Source organism: Mesocricetus auratus, unplaced genomic scaffold (genome assembly GCF_017639785.1).
Source record: "Mesocricetus auratus isolate SY011 unplaced genomic scaffold, BCM_Maur_2.0 Super-Scaffold_100011, whole genome shotgun sequence".
In the NCBI taxonomy this organism is placed as follows: Eukaryota; Metazoa; Chordata; class Mammalia; order Rodentia; family Cricetidae; genus Mesocricetus; species Mesocricetus auratus.
The window spans coordinates 7,306,011-7,330,561 of NW_024429195.1; the positions used below are offsets into that span (position 1 = coordinate 7,306,011).

Here is a 24,551-nt window from a genome sequence, read left to right on the forward strand (position 1 = left end):
AGGGTGTGAGGACTTATGTCTGGGTCTTCAATGTGATTCCATTGATCAGTGTGTCTGTTTTTATGGCAGTACCATGCTGATTTTTGGGCCAGGCAGTGGTGGCGCACGCCTTTAATGCCAGCACTGGGGAGGCAGAGGCAGGTGGATCTCTGTGAGTTCAAGGCCAACCTGGTCTACAGCGTGAGTTCCAGGACAGCCAAAAATACACAGAGAAACCCTGTCTTGAAAAACAAAAAACAAACAAAAAAATTACGTGCCTTTGACATGTGTTTATCTTCCTCTAATACTATTATTATTACATTTGCTCTTTTCACAGTTTCCCAGATTTTCTGGATGTTTCTGTGCCAGGAGATTTTTTAGTTACATTTTCTTGTACTGATAGAGCCATGTCTTCTATCGTGTCTTCAATGTCTGGCTTTCTCTCTTCCATCTCTTGCATTTTTGTTGGTGAGGTTTGCCTCTGTAGTTCCTGTTTGAATTCCTAAATTTTTCATCCTCAGAATTGTTTGGTTTTTCTTTATTGATTCTATTTCCATTTTCAAATCTTGAACAGTTTTATTCATCTCCTTCCACTGGTTGTGGGTGTTTTCATAGATTTCTTTATGGAATTTTTATTTATTTTTTTCTTACTCTTCTTTAAGGACCTCTGTTGTAATCAGAAAGCCGGCTTTAAGTTTTTTTTCCTGTGCTTCCACTATTTTGGCACATTCAGGGCCTTCTTTGGTAGGGTTGCTCTAGTGGAGACATGTGGTCCTGAACGTTTTGATTGTGTCTAGGCATCTTGGATAGGAAAGATCGTAATCCTAGGTGTTAATATCTGGTCTTGTCTTTGTTGGACGGGTGTTCTGTTCCTTGGTTTTGGTTTCCTTTCTGGATTTTAGGAGAGTGTGCTGGGTGTGTCTTGCCTGGTAGGAAATTCTTTTGTGAACCTATTAGGTGTGGCCTCTTGGAGTTGCACGTACAACATGTTTCTGTGTTTCTGGGCATTGGAAACCGACACTTAGGAATGGGGTTAGTCTGTGGTTGTGACAGGACTCACAGGAGGGAGGGAAGGAGAGCGTCCCATCAGGATCTGCTTATTGAGTCTGCAGAGTCAGGGCAGAGAGTGCAGAGATGTCACCCCATAAGGTCTGCTAAACATCTGGGGATGAGCTATGCCAGTGGATCTGGAGGAGCAGAAGAGAGTGGAGATCCGAAGTCAGCCGCCTGCTTCCCTGGCAGCAGGGGCCTGGGGCTAGCAGAGGGTGCCTGCTGGGGTTGGGGGCTGGGTTCCAGTAGTGACTGGGGAGGGGGAGGTTAAGAGGAGAAGGTCTGTGGGATCCACAGGAGGTGAAGATGGGTGGGGTTACAGCGGGGGAGGGAGGGTTACAGCAGGTGTTCTGCTGCAGAGCTAGGGATGACTGGGGATTGGATTTGGAGGGGGGGAGGGAGAGGTGAAGGTCTTCGGCTAGATTACCTGTTTCTCTGGCCTGCTCAGCTGGAGTGTTCCCAGGTAATGCCTGCAGTTGTTGGAGGATGAGTTGGGGGAAGGAAGATTGGAGGAGATCTTCGTGGTTCGTTGTTTATGGGGTCAGAGAGGACAGGGAGACCAAAGCAGGGGTTCTGCTGGAGAGCTGGGGATGAGCCTGGGGGATTGCGTTTTAGGAGCAGGAGAGGTGACTACCTGGAGTCAGCATTCCTGCTCTGTTGTCCGGAGTCAAGAAGTCTTCTACAAATAGACTCACCTTTAGTTTTTCATGCTGTGCATGAATATACTTTAAGAGTTAACTTTATATTTATGGTACTCAAATGCAGGGGCTTTACAAAGGGACCCAGGGAAGGACCCTCTAACACAAACAGCCTTGGGGCTCCCTGACACACATCTGCACCAGAATGTAGCCTTCCTTTCTCCCCTCTCCCCGTCCCGATCTTACTGTGCAACCTCGCACCAGGAATAAAAACGTCTGGGGCTCAAGCACACGGATGGTTTAAAACACTAGCTCAGGTTAACCGTGTGAGTAACAAATCCTTTTCCTAGGCAGAACCTCTGACCTCCACAAGCACACTGCGGCAACAGCAAGCTCCATGCCATGTCCACACAAAATAAATAAAATAAAATAAAAAAGAAATCTCACCTAAGAAGGCGTTAAGCCCTTTGTTTGAAAGGTAGGTCTTATCAGACACGGTTAAATGACAATCCGATATTGTGTGTCAGCTGCTGTGAAGCAGAGCCAGGATTCAAGCACCTTGTTGGCATCTGCTGGCTAAAAAGCTGGAGTTGGAATTTAAGGAAATCCCTAGACGTAACCCATACTTCTAGGCAGAGTGGGAGGAGAAATGCTTAGATAAAGTGGAGCGTGGCGGCCCCGACTGCAACCCTAGCACTTGGGAGAGGAGGCGGGATGGTTGCAGGGAATCGGGGTCAGTCTGGCTACATGGCAAGACCTTAGCTCACAAAACAAACACAAAACAACACATGGAGGGAAGGAAAGAGGCTAGGGAGTAATCATGTTTGCGTTGGGAAGCTGGGATCTACTTAACAATTCAGCAAATAAATAAAGCAAAATGGACACCTGTCAGTTTCTGCAGATTACCCTGTCTCAAAGTCATGGTGTCAGTAGAGTTGTATCTCCTCTAAGAGCAGAGGCAACATTTATCCCCTGCCTCCTTTAGTTTCCAGGTAGGTGTTCCACAGCTCCTAACCAGAAATGGAAAGGAATTTACTTACTCCCTGTGGTAGAGGGCGCTGTGGAGCAATCTCTGTACACTGTAAATATGTATCTCTCTCATTGTTAATAAAAAGCTGATGGAACAATGGCTAGGCAGGGCTTTGGGGCCAGAGAGAATGCTGGGAAGAAGGGGGATGGAGTCAGAGGAGTTGTCAGCCGGACTTGGAGAGGAAACAGGAGGTACAGGGTCAAAGAGAGGTAATGCCATGTAGCAGAATGTAGGTTAATAGAAATGGGTTAATTTAAGTTGTAAGAGCTGTGTAGTAATAAGCCTGAGCTATCAGTTGGGCATTTATAATTAATATTATATGGCCATTTGGGAGCCACCGCTGGGACACAGAGAAAGTCTATCTATAAGAGGGTTCCTTAGTAGAAGCCCATAGCTAACAAGATGCTTAACGGCTAGGGACTAAATAAGACAATGAGGTGCACTCTTTCTCTTTCAGTCAACATTCTGCTAAGGTTCTCATGGATGTGATGAGGGAAATAGCATTAACTGATTAGCTAAACACATCTAAATAAGAAAGGAAGACAATTGACAGTTATTATATTCCTCCTAATTTCTGAATGTAGAAACCCCTGGGGAACACTCTTCCCCATATTAGACACAGTATAACGAATGGGCACAGGCTCCACCAGTCACCATTCAGAGAGTGTGTGTGTGTGTGTGTGTGTGTGTCCGTCCAGCAGCTGCTTTAGGCCAAGGAGCAGCCATTGAGGAGCAGTCTGCGGTTCACAAACAGAAGCACCTGAGGAGGAGGAACACCAGTCTGGGGCTGAATGGAATAGAACCACCTGCAGGGGTGGGGAGCCTACAGATGGGGGGGCAAGGGGTGTCTGGGGGAGCGGTGGCCCGGAGACTCCTTGGCAGTAGCTCTGAAGTGGAAAATGAGACCCAGGAGAAGGTGGTTGCCCTGCAGACACATCTCTGCAGAGCAGAGAGGAAGTAGGGGATGACCTCTTGCTCTTTATGCGAGACATCTGGGTGGAGGTGTTTGGTGCGCTAGTACTATAGATGCCACCATGGAACTTAAGCAGAGAGAGAGAGAGACAGAGAGAGAGAGTGGGGGGGGGGCGTGTGCGTATGTTACTTGGGATACAACCAGGGCCTCACTCATGGTAGGCTGTACCACTGAGGTATATCCCAAGCCCTCTTTTTACTTTTTAATCTTGACATAGGGTCTGGCTAAGATGTCTGGGCTGGCTTTGAACTCTCTCTGTAGCCCAAGCTCTCCTGGGCAGCCTCTTCAGTAGTTGGGTTGCAGACCCACACCACTAGGCCTGGCTTCACATGTCCTTATGAAAGGCATGGGACTTGCATCTGTATGTTACAGTCCCTTGGGTCCCTTGACCTTTGTTGAGTAGCAAGTATACTTTTATTTATTTATTTTTTGCACAGACTTGGTCTTAGCCAAATATTTCATCTTTCTGTTTCAGATTTCTTAGCCATTTAATTAATATATCTAGTCTATTTTGCTGTCTTTTAGCTCAGCCACATGAACCAATTTTTTTCTTAGATCTAGTATAAAACCCCACACAATTTCTTAAAGGAAGAAAAATTAAGTAAAATTATTCCCTTAATACTTTCTTGAAAGTCAGGTGCTTTGGCTATGAAAAAAGGAGTAAATTGTTATTTGTATGAAGCAGTTACGAGTCTTGCAATTGCCAATTCAGAATTTATCCCAATTCAAATCACTAACTGGTAGGGTCCAAGATACTGTTCTACGTTATTTGGTCTACTTATGAGTCTTCACAAGTAAAGTACCATGAAAAAACAACAACAACAACAAAAAAAAGAGTATGCCCTATTTTTTAAGAAATAAATATCTTAAAAATCTTTCCAAGACAGGGTCTCATTGTATAGCCCAGGCTGGCCTAGACTTACTAGATAGACCAGCCTGGCCTCAGCTTGACGCCCTGCCTTAGCACCCCCAGGGCTGAGGTTATCGGTGTGAATTACCACACTTGGCTTGAAAATCCACATTCCTGACACATTCGCAATCAGCACTGATTTCAGAGAACTGATTGAAGTCTGCTTGGGAGCAGGGTGTGCTGTCATGTGTTATCTGTATTCTGCCTGTCCTGGATGGCCTGCTGTTAAGTACAGACCCCAAGATCGACAGGTGTTCATGAGCAGAAGCCAGGTACAGCTTCAGCATGCTTGTTTCAGATAACATGCTTTCCTTCCTTCTATTCTGAACCCATTAAAGCACAGTGGGGAGAATCACGGTATTATCAGGTCCCTTAGAACCCTGCTCCACCACTGGTCATGTGTGAGCAGGGCCACGCTCTCTGGATTCCCTAAACATGTCTCTACACTTGTCAAATGAATAAGTAAGCGCTGTCCCAAGCCTTGGGGTAGTGGTGAGGCTCTAAAGGGGTAAGAGGGGAAGACTTTGTCGAAAGGGCTGCAAATGGCCCAGTCTATCTCCAGAGCCTCTGGTCAAAAGATGACCAAGAAAACGATCATGAAGTAACCGCTTTAACCAGGTACCCAGAAAGTGCTAAAACGAAAAGCACGAATGGGCACGAGGGGCCATGTCCCAGTTAAGTGATTTATACATTTTACCTTGTTTAAGCTCTTCAGCAAGCCCATGAGTCGGTTATTACTCCTATACTTAATGATCAGAAAAATCTAAGAATGAAAAAAATATTGTATACGGTTCGTGTGAGTCTTCCGCTCACTCATTAACACCAGTACTCAGTGCCGGGGTGAACAGTCGTCAATAGGGAAGGAGGATCCCAGACCGTGCAGGTCAATGCACATGGGGGGGGCTATCAAGGGGTAAGGGGGACTTTTTATTTAACCTCAAAAGTCCCTAAGCTGTTCTTTTTAAATATGTGTAAGTCTCAGCCAATGATGCCAAGTTGCCGGTGCCCGGGTCTCCCCACCCTGGGCTGGCAGTCAGGAACCAAGTGGTAGAAGCTTGTTTGAGGGTGTGGTTTATCTGAGGAGCGAATGCCTCCGGGAAGCCTCGTGTCTGGGTGAGTGAGCCAGCAGCAGAGCCATCACTGAATGCTGAACGGGGTAGGTTCTGGAAGTGAAGTCACTAGTGAAAAAAAAAGCGAAGACTCACAGGATTGGAATGCCACTCGTTCCTCTCTCTGGAGAATAAGACAGGCCAGTTGTTTAAGGCACCCCTTTTAATTCTGAAAGTGGTTTCCTTTTCGAAATTTCTCAGCCATTGTTCAGCGGCAGACAGTTGGCTATCAGGGGCGGGATGGAAGAGTTGAGAAAAAGGGAGCCAATGCCAGCTAAGAAAAGTGGATGAGAGGAAGGCTCACACAGACCTAGGCTCTGGTACAATCTAGAGAGTGCTTTCCTCGAGTCTGGGGAAAGCCCAAACGGACCATAAGTTGGTCTTTGTGGAGGCATGCTTAACTAAGTCAAGAAAAACCAGTGTTGCTGAGCAAGAACTGCTTGATGAGAAATAGTTTGCATACACTGGAGGTCATTCGCCCCCTGCTGTCTTCCTCAGTAAGTTTTCCGGCTCACGAGCTCATAGGGAAGTACGGGCAGTCACTACACGGTAGGTTAGCACCTACAAGCTTGTCTGCGTAGCTGCTTCCCCGGCGTCCTGGACAGCTTCTACTGCTCTGTTTCCAGCTACTGCTGTTTCTCTCAAAGCACGGCCAGTTGTGCCCAGATGTGAGCTTGCTGCCCATCATGTCGTAGTTACTTCTCTATTGTTGTGGCAAAACTCCGTGAGCAAGGCAAGTAACTCAGAAGGAAGAACTGGTTTACTTTGGGATTAGAGTTCCAGAGAATAAAAGCCCATCTCCATGACTACAGGGGAATGTGGCAGCAGGCGGCGGGCAGGCAGGGAGCTATCTCAGAACCGCAAGCAGAAAGCTATCCCAATGGGGAATGGCCCCCCAGAAGCCTCAAAGCCTGCCCTTACTGTCGCACTTTCTCCCCCAAGGCCGTATTTCCTAAGCCTCCCCAAATAATGCCATCAACTGGTGACCAAGTACTTACATGCCAGAGACCATCTCACCCAAACCTCCACATCACTACCCTCGGTATAACTTTTTTTCCTTTTTGAGTAGGGTCCTACTCTGTAATACCAGAGACCATCTCACCCAAACCACCCCACATCCCTACCCTCGGTATAACTTTTTTTCCTTTTTGAGATAGGGTCCTACTCTGTAATACCAGAGACCATCTCACACAAACCTCCACATCCCTACCCTCGGTATAACTTTTTTCCTTTTTGAGATAGGATCCTACTCTGTAATACGGGCTGGCCTTCAACTCACCGCAATCCTCCTGTTTCAGAATACTCCTGACTCAGAAGTTACTCAGTCCCTGACTCAGCAGTACATAGCTGTTTTCTGCCACCAAGTTTCCTTCTCTTTGGCTACTTCCCTGCTTCTCCCTACAAAGCACCTGAGGTTTGGCACCCAAACGAACTCACTTCATTCTCCCACGGAGCAAGAGATCTGCTCTTTGCATATTTATTTTTATTCATTTGTAGGAACTCAATTTATCATTTTGAAAAGTAAAAAGGAATAAAGCCCCTGCCTTTCTACTGGCCAGTCGATGAGGACACGTGTCTCTTTAGAGGAGTGTCCCACTAGTGAGAGAAAGTATAAGAGAACCCATGAGCACAGGGAATAACCACCAGCGATGCCTGTATCACAGTCTAAGAGAACCCATGGGCACAGGGAATAACCACCAGCGATGCCTGTATCACAGAGTACAGGCAACCAGGCATAAAACATACAGCAAGCATCACATTTGCATCAATTCTGAATCCGTCTAAGCTCCAAGATCTGATTTAGAAATACAGGGGACAGAGGACTCTACAAAAATGCTACCAGGGAAACTCAAGCTTCAGGAATAGTCACAGGAAAATGATACAGATTGTTAAAAATTTTCAGCAGCAGCAGGGGGAGTGGGGGAGAAACATGGACCCTCCAGATGAAGGGATTTAGAGGCAAGACAGCCACTTAAAATGTGCAGTCACTCCCTCCTTTGATCTGGATTCAAACAAAATACATGTGTGTGTGTGTGTGTGTGTGTGTGTGTGTGTGACAAACAGGAAAATTCACACATTGACTAGATTTCCTGTGAGACAAATGGATTGCTCATTTTGAGGTGGTCCAATGGTATGGTTACAAAAAAAGTCTTGAAGTAAATGTGAATCTGCGGACATCTTAGGCTCTCTTCAAAATAATCCAGATGATCATAGAAGAAGCAGACAAACATCTGTACATGTAAGACTGGCCACGAGCAGATGTAGTTTAAATTGGGTGATGGGTACATGGGCATTTGCTAGACTGCTTCTGCACATGATTGGGGATCCCACAACTCAGTGACAGAGAAAATGGTACAATAACCACTTGGGTGAATGGACATGGAGTGTGTAACTTTCCAGCAATAAATTAATAAAATAAGCAACTAATAAAAGCTATCAGTTGAATAAGCCAAGGGAGGGGGGAGTGAGGAAGGCCTCAGGGAGTATTTTAGAGAGAAAACACAAAATGCTCCGGACAAGCCAGCAATGATGACACATGGGAATGAATTAAATTCATTTGTTAGAAGACAGACTGGATTAAAAAATATTTTTAAAAAAATCAGCTATATGCTTTAAAAGAGACACCCCTAAAAATAAAGAGGACTTAATGACAAGTGAGGAAAATTAGAAGTGAAGAAATAGAAAATGATATCCTGTATCAATTAACGGATAATCAGGAATTAGACACAGCACTGCAGTAGCAACACTATAGTTGACTTAGCATCAAGAGTGCATCAGTGGCCTTGACAAGAAACAGCTCCAGTGGTACTGAGGAGCCAAAGCTGGACAGCATCATCACAACGGCTCAGGGAAGCAGGAAGGCAAGGAGGGGAGAGCAGACCTTGTTAGGGAGGAATGTTGCTTACAGGAGTAGTTCACAGGAGAGGGTGATATGCCAGCAGTGTGTGTGTGTGTATGTGGGTGTGAGTTTGTGTGTGTGTGTATGTGTGAGTGTGTGTATGTGTGTGTGTGTGTGAGTGTGTGTGTGGGGGGTAGTGGAAAAACATTCCTGGGACAGTAGTCAAGGAGGGAGGCTGAAGCTGAGTCCCAGGACATTGAGGAAGACATTAGCAGAAGAGAAGAAGAAAACACTTTCTATTGCATTTTATTTCTAATTTATTAATTTGTCATTACACAAACGGTACATGAATGCAGATTCAAAAACATCAAATATTACAGTTTAAGCTAACGCACACCACCAAACTACTGTAAACAGCTTGGTTAGTATTCTTCCAAACCTTCTCTCTATATTTATATTGTACACAGAAAGGTATTTGCAGAAGTACACTATACAGTATTGTGTATGGCATGTTTTTTTTTTAAACACCAACAGTATCATGTGTATTACATGTATTTTCCCCCCAGACTTTTAACAAAGTTAACATTGCATCCTAGAGATCTACTGTCAGCACACATTCCTGTTTCGTCACTCTTTTTCACTGATACCTAATATGATGTAGCATCGAGCATATTCCATCATCTTGGTGGATTTTGGTTTTTCCAATTGTATACTCTTACGAGCTGCCTTGTGAACATGTGTGTGTGTTCTAGGGTGGATGTTAAAACTTGGAGCCCTGGGGTCACAGGGCATCTGAAACTTCAGTTATCCAGCTGGCAGATCCCTGCTTTCTCACACTCGTCAGTTGGTCCTCACGTGTTTCACGCCCCCCAGCTGGATCTGAGATGGCGCGTTCCATGTGCGCTTTGCTTTGCCAAGGCTGAGCAGTTCTCCATAACTTATTTGTGAAACTATTCACTTTCACGTATTATCAAGGCTTTGAATTTCCAAAGCAGAAGACTTACTTCTAGTGTGGCTGGAATTTTTAATTTTTGTGAGAGCTAACTTTAGGGAAACTTAGCCCCCTAAGGTTACAGTCTCAATACTACCTGTTGACTAAGCCATTCTCTCTCCCACTCCCTCATCAGAAATGTAAGGCTTACCACTTACTTAACATACAGCCTTGTATTTATCTCTGAATTCTCAGTTCCATTAGAGATTTATTTTTGGCATCAGGTACCTGAGTTATTAACTTCATTTGTTGAATGACAGCTGGTTAAGACAGCCAAAATGCATGTTACTTATCAGACAAGAGACAATATAATTCATGACATGTAAATTCTAGTTGTTAGATTAAATTAGATCCATTATCTACAAACCGAGAGTATTAAAAATGTGTAAACATCTCTCTCAGATTAGTTCCTTTTTAGGGGCAACTCCCAGGCTCAGAATAGTGTGGAAAGTCTTCTTTTGCCTGGTCTCCTCTTCCAGGATTAGTTTTGCTAAAGCTTTTTGGTGATTTAGTTATTTCCTGGCAATGGCAAAGTGTTTCACATGACACAGAAAATTACTACTGATTTACAGAACCTTCCATCTAACAAAGGCCACAAGGTTTATAAACTGTTCTGGATAAGCAACGTGGTACCTCAGCCTCTACTTTCTCATTGGACGATAAGCTCTTGAGGCACTGATCATGCCCTAAACAGCTTTCTGTTCTTAAACATTCAGTATAGAGATAAGCACCTAAGTTGAGATAGAATTGAATTGCTTTCCAACATTTCTAAGAAAAAAAAATAAAGCCCAAATTATTTCCCCAAACTTCAGCATGCATGTTTGTCTGTGTAAGACAAGAGATTTGCAAATGGTATTTCTCAGTGAACTAGACAATGGCCTAGTGCCACAGATGCCATGTGTGGGAGAAGCCTCCTTGTCTGCTGTCTTCTTCAGGGTTATGTATCTACAGACGAGCTGATTGCTTCTGATATGACAGTAGAAACTGTGATCTGGAAGACCGTTCGGACTGCAGCGGGCAAGAGCACTTTGCAGTTATTTTATGGAAATAATGAAAGCATGCAAACAGTTGGAGCTTCAAGTGCCCTCAACTTTCATTATGGAGAAACTGAAGTGTGTCACTGGGCTTGTCTTAAGCTTCAATCATTTTTCTATATTAGCATGTCTCCTTTCCTTCCTTCTTCTAGAGGAACATTATGGCTTCTGTGGGCGGGTCCTAGCCTGTAAACACAGGGACTCTGGATCCATGACACTAGGCAGTCAGAAAATATTCCAAACTGCCTACTTTATCAGTTCCCCTGGTAAGAAAAGGAAAACTAAGCTAACTCGCTATCTAATCATGCTGAACAAGTTCAGTGTCCCAAGTGGACTGTGCCAGCGTGAAATAACAGCTTGTCTTGCCATCGCTAATCACCAATCCTAAAGGACTGCCGATTTTTTGAAAAATTCATTAAAACACAGAAGAAAGAAAAGTGCAGGTCTGTGAATTTTACATTGCTTTCTATAGTTTTTGTTTTGTTTTGTTTTGTTTTTTTAGCAATTTCTACATTTGAACATGGCAGACCAATGTAGCCCACTAAGGGCACACTTGTATAACTCTTCACTTATGTAGGGAAGATGGGCATTGAAAAAGATTTAGATGGAGAAATTCATGATCTGCTATGGAAGTAGGAGACAGGGATGTACCTTGGAATGTCAGCTTGTCAACTGGTGCTAATAAACACCAGAAGTGATTAGCATTAGAAAGTAGAAACATGAATTATTAGAGGGCTTAAAGCTGGGGAGGGCAGGGAAAGTCTGTTATTGCATCAACAGAGTATGGACAATAAGGCTATTGGAAAACCTATCCTTATATGTTAGTATCTGCACTGGAGTCAGAATTCATACTCTTTCCAGGGAGCAAGAGGCTGTGGAATTATGGTGACCTGGTTACCAGAGGATTTATTAACATTGGGCTGCATTTACAGAGGCAGAGTGACCAAATTTCCTGTTTGCCTTACTCTTCTGTCAAATTCTTACAATTCCTTCAACTGGAAACAAAGGCATTAATTTTGCAGATGCATGGCTACTGGACACAAGACTGACCAAACTTTCAAGTATTGGCTAATGTGTTGTTTCCTCAAGGAAACAAGAGAACAAAGCCAAGTGCTGACATTGGGGGTGGGATATTCAAAAGGGGTGGAGAATTCTCAGCTTTTTTTCAATAAACTTCAGACAATTTGCCCATGCTGCCTCACTTAACTGGATTATTTTTACTCAATTATCTGTCCCCAGTTTCCACTCTACCATTGAATTGAAATGAGTACATTCCACTAGTCATCATCCAACGACTCACTGTTAATAGTGCCAAATATTGATGGGGCATAAAATTCTGTGCTAAGACCGCTGTTTGTTTTCAGAGCTTTGAGCAGGCTTTTCTTGTGTTTGGAATGCCCTTCTTGTGACCCTCAAGGCTCAGAGGCTACCTTTCAGGAAACCCCTGAGCAATCCCCCCTTGACTGTATTTCTTGTCTCATTGTATTGGTTAGTTTCTGTAGCCTCAATTCAATTGTAAATTCTGAAGACAGGGCTTTCCCCTTTCAAGAGAATCACGAAGAGAATTTAAACATATCCATCATAAAGGACCTGTCACCAGGGCCAAACAGCTTCATCTAACAGTTAAAAAAAAAAAAAAGCTGAATGCTAAATTCTCCAACTCCCCGCACATTTTTGTTTTGTTGGATGCATTTTAAGATTACATCAGGACTACCTAAAAATAATTTCCTTTGGGCAAAGTAAGGTTCCAACTATACACGCATTACCGTATCAAAAAAATTAAACCAACATCAAGCTTATGTAGCAGCAGCTGGTCTATAGGCTGAGACTGAGAAAATTAAAGGTGGATTACATTCCTCTAAGACTTGCCCCAAAATGGAATTTCAACTAGTTGATATTCTACATATATGGAGACTCTAAACCCAACGGAGATCGAACTTAAATGAAGATCCTAAACAAACCAATTAGGGAGAAACGACTCAAACTCAATTACTTTCAAACAAAAGTACAATACCTTGCTCAGCTTTGCTCCTGACTCTGAAGTTCAATGGCCCTCAATGAGATGGCAACAGATTTAGATGGAAACTTCATTGGACAACTTTAAATAGGTACAGGGTAAGTGGTCAATAAACTTTTTGAGGTCCAAGGGAAGGAGTGGACACACAGGACAGGCATACACTTGCATTTTTTGAACACTGCACCTTAAGCATCACTCCACTGAGCTAGTTTACTATATCTAAAGCTCTTGACATACACTGTCAAATTTCATCCTGGAGAACACAGGAAAGTCCACCTTACTTACTATATTAACTCCTGCTGTTTAAAAGCTGTAATAACTGATTGAAATAATTTAGTTTCTCAGTTCACTAGAGGGTTAATCTTTTTGGAACAAGTTTTTCTGTTAATCTTTTACTAAGACTTTCCTCCTCTCTTAAAGGAGTGGTGGCAATTGTTGTTACCATTATAAACCATAAAATATTAATTATTTCCTTGGTGACTGCTACTGCATTTTGCTTATGTTTTCCTATTCCTAGAATAAAAACTCATTTATCTTCACAAAAATCACAGTGCCAGACATCAAATAGAAGATCTTGTGCATTCTTGGGCAGCAGTCTGCCATTAAATTGTCTCCTCCTGCAACCCTTTTTACGTTAGTTTCTCTTTGCATGACGTACCATACTATCAGCACTGGAAGGCACCAAAGGAATCTTCGTGTTCACACACCACAGCAGTTTCCCACCCCATCATGCCCACAGTGGCTCTGCTAGAATCTCACTCTGCATCCTTAGGATTATAACATACTCAGGTCTACATACTTATCTAGTTCTTGTATTTCTAATGTTACTAATTAACATAAAAATTTTGCTGAGCATTATTTCCCATAGCACAACTAGAATATAAAATATTTGGTAATCTCATGTGTGTTTCAATTTTGACTTTTGTTTGAGGCTAGAATGATTAAAACAGACAAAGAACATTTAACCTCTTCTAAGATGGAGAGCTAACCACTGTTTCTCATTAAGACTGAATGAGCTAGTGGGCTACCAATACAGGACATGTTCATTTCTACAGGCACCTTTCTGAATTCAAGTAAAAGTTTTGGTAGACGAGGATTTCCTATTTATATTGTTAACATAATATGAATATTGAATACAAATATTGCTCACCATTCTTGTGTTCTTTAAATTATTTTACTTTGAAAATTTAAGAACTACCATTGTCATTAATAACATCATGAGTTTTCATTTAAGGAATTATTTTTAAACCGTGAAAATACAAATCTATTCAAATTCTGAACACATATAGAGCCAAATATTTGAACAAAACTGTAGTTTAATTTCAGAAAATGTGTTAAAATATATATTTTTACATCAATTTCTGACATACACTTATGTGTTAGTATACACAAAATGATGCTTTCTCTTGAAACTGTACTTATGAAATGTACATTTTAATTTAAATACTCAGTATACACTGCACTTAATCTGCATGTTGCGTTTATTAAATACATTAAAATTTGCAATGTAACAAAACGTTTTCTGCATATGAAATTCAAAACACCATTTTAAATGAACAAAAGATGGCTCACTTCATTTTTGTTTTTGTACAACTGGTGCATTGTACACTAGCTCAGCTCCACCATACGACCTGTCCGCTCTTTTTATTTGACATTGTTCACAGACTAGTACACAGTACAATAAGAGTGCTGGATAAAAACATGAGGTACCAAAGTGGTTCAAAGATTACAGGCCATGCAGATCATGCTAGACAGCAAAGAAAATTGTGACCAAGAAAACACTAAATAAAAATACATAAAGAATGTGCATTATAAAACAAAACAAAACTCCATTACACAGCTTTGCTTCTTTGGTTACAAAGTAGGTTGAACAATTTCACAGCTTTTTTTTATTCCCACCCAAAAAAAAAAAAAAAAAAAAAAAAGTCATACGAAATGTTGAAAAGCAGAGGAATCGTGGCAATTTCTATTAGAAAGTAGAAACAAATGAACAAAGTTTTCTTCATGAAAATAGCCCAATTATTTAATTATATCACAATAACTGGTGACTACCTGTACAGGTGCACTGTGTTTTTCATACTTACACTATACAAAATTTACATTCAAGCTGGATCTTTACTATTGAAAATAAATACCAACGGTAAATTGCCATTAGTGTTAGAAATGTGCCAGGATTCTTTTGTTCAATTATTGCCTAAACGTTTTATTTATTAAATGTAATCCTGTCTTTCAATTCCTTTACTGATACTTAGAATTATTCACAAAAATTAAAAAAATTCTGTGACATTGTTCATGTACATTATGAAAATAGCAGCCCTGTAATAAATAAAACACAAAATAAATGAAACCTTACGTAGGCAAATGTTACTGATATTGAAAGAAAAGTGGCTCTTTAGATGAACTGTTATTTATAATGTGACAGCAAGGTTCAAGGCAAACCCATGGGTGACAAGGAACCTGGGAGAGCCACCAAAGCTTTTAAAGACCCCACTCATGCGCACATGTAGGATGTAGACTCTGCTCGCTCCAATAACCCGTCTAGTACTCTCCTCACGCACGGATGACACAGACGTGGACACCAACAGTGCTGCGTGGCATCCTAGAGAGGGAAAGCCCCCGCACAACGATTGTCTAATACTGAAAAGGCCAAGCGCACAGCCGAAGCATGGCTACTTGCTTTCTACAAAGTGGATAGAACACCAGTGGCACACAAGGAAAGATTGCTTTCGGCTTTTCCTTAATGAGGCTTAAGAAAGCTTTATGCTGAGGAGACATTCGGCTGCTGTGGAGGTTGCGTTGGCTGAGGAGGCTGTGCTATCATTGCTTGTTGTTGAGAAGTGCTACCAGGATTGGCCTGTTGGGCTGGGAGTTGGGACAACTGATCATTGTTTGAAAGAGATTTTAACAGTGCATTTTCTCGTTCAAGTAAAGAGTTCCTTTCCACTAATTCTTTTATTTGCTCCTTTAGAACCTCCACTTCTTCTCTCACCGCATACATCAGATGGCTTTTCACCAGATCCTGTGAAAAACAAAATTAGCAAAGTCACAAGGGTTATGAGAAACAAGGAGTTACTTAGTTCTAGACTGTCTGGGTGCCTTATAAACACTAAATGGTTTTTATATTTTTGTTTTTTAAAGGCAATTTTCTCCTCATGCTTTTAATGTTTCTACTGTATCTTGACTGGGCCTGTGGGAGTTGGGGTGGGAAAACTATCTTTCCCAACTAGTATGGCAATTGCCAATGCTCTTTCCTCTCAAAGCTTAGAATGAGCATTTTAAGATGCTGGACAGACAGCAGAGGATCATACTCCAGTCCCAAGTTGCTTGTTAAGGAAGTAGTCACAGGGCTACTTTAGAGACAGAAGTCCCACAGCCCCCACTCTAGTAGACCAGAAAAGGCTGATGCTTTTCTGATGAGCACATACTGAACCACGTGTGCTCCTGTTCCAGTGGTGACACACAAAGCATGATGTGGTCAACCGGAAGGACCGTACACTCGATTAGCACACGTGGACTAGAAATCTTCAGGGTTCTAACGTCTCTAAATCTTAAGGAAGTGATGCTTCTGGAATGTGGACCTGAGAAGACACAGACAGTCTGTCTGACCAACAGGGAAGCAGAAGGACAACTGTGAACCCACTTACCATCGCTTGTTCTATTTTGTTGTCAATGGCTACAACACCGCCCCCAGATGCACTGGAAAAAATTAGAATATTTCATTAAATTATCCTTAAAAATTTAACCATCCTTCCAAATCTTAAAATAATGTAAAAGACATTTGTGTTTTACCCGATTATCAAGTGTGACAATTTAAGAGTAACTATCAAGGATATTTTTGCAATTTAGCATTCAGAGGTTTAACTGTTTCACACGAGGATTTGGTACATGGCTGACTTGTAAAAACCCTTACAGTTCCAATATTTATCATTTGTCTATGACACATATATGCCACTTTAAAGTTACCAATTTTAATTAGGAGTTTTGCCTTTGGTGGTCTTAATACATTAAAATTCAGGTGATGACTTGCTTTCTACCAATTTTCTATTTTAGCATCTGGTTTTTAAATGTGTAGGAAGGGCTTCTAAAAAGAATTCAGGATTTTGGAAGAGCAGGTTAATGAAACTCAATATTCTGGTAGACCTATGCATGTACTCTGATTATAGGTTACTTGCTGGCAAAATTCACCCAAGAAAGCATGTTTTTTTTTTTTCTCGAAAATTATTCAAAGTTGTCTAGCTATTAAGTACACATCACAAGTTCAAATACTACCTGGGCATTTATTTAATATTACAGAAGATTAATTTTCTCTATAGTTTATATTCATCCATCTTTTAGGTAGTAAAAGTAGCAAGAATCTATATACTCTTGTTGGTATTTTAATAATTTTTTTGAAAGGCAGAAAGCTTTTGTTTTAAACTAGTCTTGTAAAAGAAAATCTGGTACTTCTTGAATCAACACAAAAATAGTCTTAAAAAATAATTTTTGAATACAATGTTACTAAGTACTATTTATAGAGTATACCATACCTGAGAAGAATTTGGTATTTACAGTAGCTAAAAACTACTTTACTTTGAATGGTATGGGCTGTTAGTATCAACTATAATACCTTCCACAGTTTAAAAATTATGAGTTAAGTTTCCAAGTCATTACTACAGCTAACGACTAATGAGCATGCTACACTTTGAATGCTGATCTAACACTTTTGCTGACACTGATCTCTTTGCAGCAACAGAAGATATAGATTTACAAGGCACAGAAGGATCATGCTGAAGAACAGTATTCCATAAGGTATAACATTTCTGTTGTGCACAGTACTCTAACAGAATTAGATCAGTCATAGACACAATTACTACTATCTTAATAATATTCAACAATTCAATACCAATTACAGTATTCTCAAACTAGCTTGCACTCATCATCTGGAGGTCTAGTACCAACAGATTGCTGGGCTCTAAATGGGACTAGTGCCCAGAAAACACTGATTTTGCTGCCTGACCCTGTTTTGAGAACCACTGGCTTACAGTGAATGAAAATTACAGGAGAAAGAATAAACAAAAACAAACAAAACCCCGATCAAAACCCTAATTCTATTTTTTTTAAATACAGGGTTATCAAAAAGTAACTAACTCTGGTTGGCCTGAAGCTATGTAGACCACCAGGGCTGGCCTCTGGCTCCCCAGGGTTGTTATTCTTCATGACTTTGACCTCTGTCAAAGATGGTTTCTCATCCTTTTTTAAAAATGTATTTTGGCCTTATGTAATATTTGTAATCTGTTACATGTTTTTCCAGGTTCCCTTGGCTTTGCAGAAACTGCTCCCCCAGGTGGAGATATCTGTAGTTTCAATTCATGTGGCTTTCACTTGTCCTTTAAGGCACTTAGGGCCATCTCTTTTGCGGTTATCTTTTGCTGTCCTAGAGTAAAGTCAATTATTCTATCGCCACTCTGGTCCTGCAATACACATACTTTTAATTTTAAATGGTGTAGAAACTATTACAGCACTATAGCAAATTTAAGCTCTTCAATATATTCACTGTGAATCCTGGGAAATTAGTTTATAGACCTTATTTATTTACTTTTTCCCACCTCAATCAAGCATTTTGTGTCTTAATCCTCTGAGGATTAAACAAGTTTAAATACTATCTCGCATAATTCCTGGCACACTGAATAATCAATGCAAGGTAGTGATTTTTTTTTTTTTTACTATCTAATACTACTATGGTTGATTCTATTAGATTAAGCCTATTGAGGGAAGTTCCATTATCTAAAGAAGTAAACACTTCTGACACATAAGAGCTCAAACGCACTCTGACAGTAGTCAGAGATGACAGTAATTTGATTTCAAACAACCAATGGTTTGTATTAGGAAGCCATTAAAATTCTTTGAATTCAGATAAACTGGTTTTGAAAGTGAAGTTTCTTTTAACCAGATGTAGCGTCACTACCTGGAAACTTGCTAGAAATGGATATATCTGGATCTGCCCTAGAACTACTGAATTATATACTCCTGGAATGAGAACAGTTAATGTAGCTTAATTTCTCCAGGTGACTCTGATAGAAACTCAGGTTTAATGAAGACTCTAATACAATGTTGCCTTAAGAACAGCTCCAAAGAAGGTAATGTTTTCTGGTGTTCAGCCCAGAGATTCACCTTCCTTAAAATTATGACCGATCCATGAAACAGACTATTTCTCCCTTCAACTTTTCTTCATCTAGTGTTGGTTTATAATTTGATTTATTTTTTATTACAACATCCACCATATCATATTTTGATGTTTTTAATCAGTTTCAAATTTTGAGGAGCTGTCTTTTTTTTTTTGCAATCTGTTTATATAGTTTATCTATCCATTATACAATTAGGCATCCTTAAATGTAGTGTCTGAATAAATGCAATGTAAGAATAAGCCATGTGTTTTAGATTAGGGGGTGGTGCATGTATACACACACACTCAAACTGATGTCTGTTTAAAGCAAGTGCCATAATTATTGTCAGAAAATGAAGAGCTCAGAATCTCCTTAAGTTATTATTATAAACTTGAAGTGCAAGATAAAGCCAAAGGATAATTTTCAATTACAGACAAAGTCTTTTAAGGGGAAAAAAATCTTGATTAGTGTTTATCAAAAAGTTGAAAGTTCTAGACAGAGGCAATGAACAAAAATAAAAGACTGTGGAAATGTAAAACTTACCAAGCTACATGCTTAACCCTGGATTTAGTGTTCCAATAAAGCTAATTATAGTTGCAGTCATAGAAAAAGCAGGAGTCACTTAAAAGTAACCATGCTACAACAGGTAGTGGGGCTTTTCATGTCATTCTAATTCACCCCAGCTGTCCTTATTCTTTAGCAAGTGGCCATGACCAAGAACTTGTAGCTTCACTGAAAAAGTAAGAGGGCAGAGAGAACCTGAACTTTACAGTGAGATCAGTGGAGACAAGGTCATCTAACTTGATTTCACTTTCTCAAGTGCCATGAGAAGTACCTTTTGCCTTATCTACAATAAAGCAGAATAGTTAGTTACCTGTCTAAAATAAGAACAGAAACAACAAAAGAGCAGTGCAAACGTGTTTCTCCAAGTGGACATAGTTCTACTATTCAGTCTCTGGTCTTTTTTCTATGTACGTGCAGTGAACAAAATGATAAAGCAGAGGAAAGAATAGTTTGTGACTATTTTATAGCAGGCCTGTAATTATCAATAGTCCTGGACAACACTCTCATTCTATAAATGAGGAAACTAAGGCCAAACTTATGATGGTATTCAAACCTAGACATAATGTCAAAATACACAACGTTTTTTCTTAGGAGAAAGGCTGTGAAAGAAAGCACCTATCTACAGTGCCCTAAATAAGTCCTGAGCTGTATATGTTAAAGAGTGCCTTAAATAAGCACCACATGTCAGCTGTGAAACTGTGAACATGGATCCAAAGATTAAACAGTGTTTGTAACATGTTACTTATCTTATCTAGCATATTCCCAGAAGTAGTTCTGCTCTCAGAATAAGGGAGGCAACTTCTTAGAAAGGGCATTTGCTCAGTGATCTTTGGACAGCCAACACAGTTTGCCTATTTGCTAGGACTAAAATGTGCGCTGGTTTGTCAGAGCTAACATTAAAATTCTATGTGTCTATAAATAGAAAAGTTACCTTGCTTTTACTCAAAGATCCTTCTAATTTTCTGTGGATTCACATTCACAGTGACAAATACAGTAAAGGAATTCCTGAAATTACAGAATCAAATCTTCTGTAATTAGAGTTAATTACTTTGAGTTGGCCATTCTGATTCTTTGTGCCCAAGCTTTCTTCTGCAAATCAGGTAAAAGTGACTCTTTATCGATCATGAGAAAGAGTAAGCTACCTTTGTTAGGAGCTAAGTCCTATACCACTCAGAAGTCATATGTTGCTTACAGTAAGTCATCGACTTTATACCAACTTTATTCCTACCATATATTAATAGGAGAGATAAATGCATAATTACTTTTTAAGACAGAAAATACAATTGTATGTTGCTGATTGCTGAAAGAGTAAATTTAATTAACCTACAATTCATCAAGACTGAAGATTAAATATACTTAGAAAATCTACCACTCCAAAAAAATAATTTCCTTCCTTCCTTCCTTCCTTCGCCTCCTTTCTCCTCCACCCCTCGTTGCTCACTTTCAAATTCATGGTCTCTTATTTATTTTTGTTGTTGTTGTTTTTCAAGACAGAGTTTCTCTGTGTAGCTCTGGCTGTCCTGGAATTTACTCTGTAGATCAGGTTGGTCTCAACTCAAGATTTGCCTGCCTCTGCCTCCTGAGTGCAGAGGTTAAAGGTATGAACAACCATGCCCAGCTTAATCATGGTCTTTTAAAAATTAATTGCTGTTACACACATCCATACACACACACAAACACAATACAACTTGCTCAGTTCATATGTTTGTACTTGGATGTTATGTTTTCAAGGCTATTTGGTGATGGATAATCACTGCTGTGCTCTTCCAGGAGAAGACTATTTTTCCAGCTCACAGGAGCCTAAAATACAGTTTAACAGTTAATTCTTCCCTGAAAGGTGTCCAAAGAAATAAAATTAATACAGAACTAATCTCCAGGCAAATGTAAATCTAAATTTCTGGGTTAAGAAGAAAGTATTATGGCTAAGAACAGTGCTTGCCCAGCCTATGTGAAGTCCTTGGTTCTATCCCTAGGAACACACGCACGCAGAGTGGGGTGTAAATTAAACTAAGCATTCAAAATTTTATATATTCTGGTAACTGACCATAAATTCTAATAAAGCAAACACTATGCTTAATTTAATGATTAGAAGAACTCCCAGAAAAATGCTCAATGGAGAATTTTCATTAGTAGTAACCTAAAATAAGTAATGGGGTAGGGAGTTAGAGAAAGTCTGACTTCAAACTTATGCTTCTCTCTTCCCCCAGTCTTATTAAATATTGGGATTCTAAGCATGTGCTCCATGCCTGCATCACATTAAGTGATTTTTATAGCTATTATTCATCTTGAGCAAGCAGGCACAAAGCTATTAGTTATTACAAGATTTAGGAGTTACTATTTTTTCAAGTAACTAGAGTTAATAAAGGTGTAAAAACTACACATAGCAAACTATTAAAAACTGAGGTGACTATTTATGCAAAGATTGATATTCACAGTTATCATTTTCTATGAAAATCTTGTTCACCAATTCCTTGAACTTTTCTGGAACATTCATCAGCTAATTTTAGGTCAAATTCCTGGCCAGTAAAACAAATGTCTAAAAGGAGGCAAGGACAAATGTGGATTTTATGCACCCATGTCAGAGTCCTAGTTTAGATATTGTTAAGTAGTCACAGAAGATTATCCATGGGAGATACTGTTGATGAGTTCATGAATCCTCTCTCTATAATCATGTGTGTTTATGTAAAATCTTATATTAAAAAAATAAGACATGTTCACTTGGCAAGAAAATAAATTCAAGGCATATACATAAAAAGTATGCAATCAATTCAATGTTCCTTCCCTAACTTAGACCCACTTTGTCTAAAGTCAACCATGTAATTTGTATTAGTGGGTTCAAAATCACTCATTTAGAATATCTTTAAAAAAAGCCTTCTTTAATTTTCCTACATAAAGTACTCTTAGAAATCTGAAAGACTCTGAGCCTAATAGAAAACCAGAAGAATTCATACTGCTAGCTCACATGGTATTTAAAAATGCCAGTTTGATCTACAGTGAGACTTTGTCCCCTAAATAAAAAACAAAACCCCCAAAACAGAATATATGAAAAAAATCAGTACTTAATCATAATAAAAATACAAATTAAAACTACAATAGATTTCATTCAGACTCTCTTTACAATTCTTCCTCTTCCTTAATTGATTCACTCTTTGAACAAGCAATCCTACATCTGAGAATTTATTTCTTCACGCACACTCACAGAATACCATATTTACAAGGCTACTCATTATAGTACTGTTTTATTTAATTTGAGATTTTATTTACTTTTATGTATATGGGTATTTTGTCTGAATGTTTGTCTGTGCTCCATGTGAGTGTAGTAACCATGGAGGTCTGAAGAGGGTGACAGATTCCTGGGACTATAGTTACAGATGTTGTAAGCTGCCATGTAGGTTCTGGCAGTCAAACCAGGGTTCTCTCAAAGAGCAGCAAGTGCTCTTAACCACTAAAAGCCACATCTCCGGCCACCTCAGCACTGTTTTAAGAGCAAGACTTCCATCAGTAGAAACTGGTTAAATCACAGCATGTGTATGGAGGCAGAAGACAACCTCTGAGAATCTCCTCCCACTCAGTAGTCACAGGGATGGAACTGAATACCCACTGAGCCATCTTGCTGGTCCAGAATAAGGCATTCCAATTAAATATATGAACTACAACTTACTGTGATATCTGTGATTTGCAAAACTTTGGACCTTAATTTAGGGAGAACTGAACCTATTTAAGAATACTGCTTCCCACTGCTAGCACTATTTGTACAGTCTACCAACTCATACACTAAAAAAGCACAATAGCTGAATTGTGCAGAAGATAAAGCAGGGTTAATGATGTCTTCTTGCTGTGTAACCCTCTCCATTTCTATGTACACCAGAGGGTGGGGTTGTGTATGGGGTCCCTGCAGAGTGTCAGTAAAATTCTGTGGAGCTGCTCTAGCCCAGGAGGTGGAGGGGCAGAACCAACTCCTACAAATTGTTCTCTGGCCTCCACGTGCATCCACACACAAAATAGATAAATGAAACAAACATGGTTTTCTATAAAATGCTGAAAATAGAATATATGTGAATTTTGCCTGGAAAACTTTAGTACCACATCCAAATCAGTGTTAATATCCTATTACTTGAAGTTAGATAATTTAATATTATAAGAACATGGGTTTTCTATTCAAGATGAATGATGTTTTTCACTAACTTACTCCCCAATCTCATTTTTTTTCTTTCTGCATATAGCTGAGGATGGCTTTGAATTCCCCATCCTCCTAGGTGCTGGGATTCCATGGCATGCACCAGCAGGCCAGCTTTATGTCCCACCAGGTACTGAGCTCAGACCTCTGGCAAGCACCCTACCAACTAAACCACTTCCCCCTCTCTGCCTGCTTCTCATCCCACTAACATGAGCTAAGATTCGACATGACTTAAAGATTATTTCTTCCTTCTGAGTCAGACTAAAACAAGGAAGGGCGTGAGAAGGAGCAGGAGAAGAGCAGCATTTTTACTAATGCTCACATCTAAAAAAGGCTTTCTTGAAACACATTTCATTTTACTGTTTGCACAGCAGCAATTAGGTAATCTGATGATACAATACTGAGGAGTGACTGATACACGCCACGGGGCTTAAATCCAAATAAAAAAGCTGACACTATAGTGCTGAGCACTTAAAATTATTTCCTGGAGACGGAGAAAAGAGCATATGACTGACAATTGTCTGCCCTTACTGGTACCTAGTAGTGAAAAAAGGATAAAGGATTAAAAAAGGATTTTAAATCTTCAACAGTCCATAACAACAGATAAAACTAGAAATAACTGAATTATGCTGAAAAGGAATCTATTGGAGAACAGTTCTATATATTCATATTCTAAATTCTAAAAAAAAAATCCTTTAGTTTGTTGAGATAAAAGTTGGTGATCAGCTGGCTTCTACTAAACCTTAAAAGCAAAAGACCAAACAAAACCTACATACTTCAATACTTAAGCCTAATAATAGAAATTTTAATGTCAGAAACACCTAATGAGTTAAGGATTTCAGCTGGATTAGGAAAGGAAAAAAAAAAACATTCAGAGCCAGGCATTTTCTAGTAGAGATCAACTCTTCCTTTAATAGGTTAACACCATTGTTTCCCCTTAACTAAGAAGAAACTGCAGCATTTTTTTCTTCAATTACTTAAGGGTCATGAGAAGTTTTCAAGGTATAAATCTGTGAAAATGAATACAACCTGAGAAAAACCTGGCAAAAAAGAGTGTCTGGAGAAATAAAAACACAAAAGTAAAACTTCACGTGTTT

General features: G+C 39.9%; 1 protein-coding gene and 1 long non-coding RNA gene across 5 annotated transcripts in view; one reads left to right on the top strand and one right to left on the bottom strand.

Annotated features, from left to right (window-relative positions):
* Window positions 1–2,864: 2,864 nt before the first annotated feature.
* The window catches only part of LOC121143171, a 28,716-nt gene continuing 7,029 nt past the window's right edge, over window positions 2,865–24,551 (top strand). The window contains exons 1-2 of the long non-coding RNA XR_005880316.1: window positions 2,865–2,906; window positions 17,297–17,358. This is a non-coding gene — a long non-coding RNA (uncharacterized LOC121143171). The remainder of the gene's footprint in view (window positions 2,907–17,296; window positions 17,359–24,551) is intronic.
* Tsc22d2 (TSC22 domain family member 2) overlaps window positions 8,828–24,551 on the bottom strand; it is a 47,628-nt gene continuing 31,904 nt past the window's right edge. For 2 of the 4 annotated variants that reach the window (XM_005077904.4, XM_040754398.1), the window contains 2 exons: window positions 16,215–16,266; window positions 8,828–15,589 (listed from right to left, as the gene is read on the bottom strand). In XM_005077904.4, coding sequence (XP_005077961.1) covers window positions 15,329–15,589; window positions 16,215–16,266 — 313 coding nt within the window. In that variant the 3' untranslated portion in view covers window positions 8,828–15,328. Of the gene's footprint in view, window positions 15,590–16,214; window positions 16,267–24,551 lie in introns of those variants that run through there. The other 2 variants (XR_005880315.1, XR_005880314.1) reach the window with 1 other exon arrangement.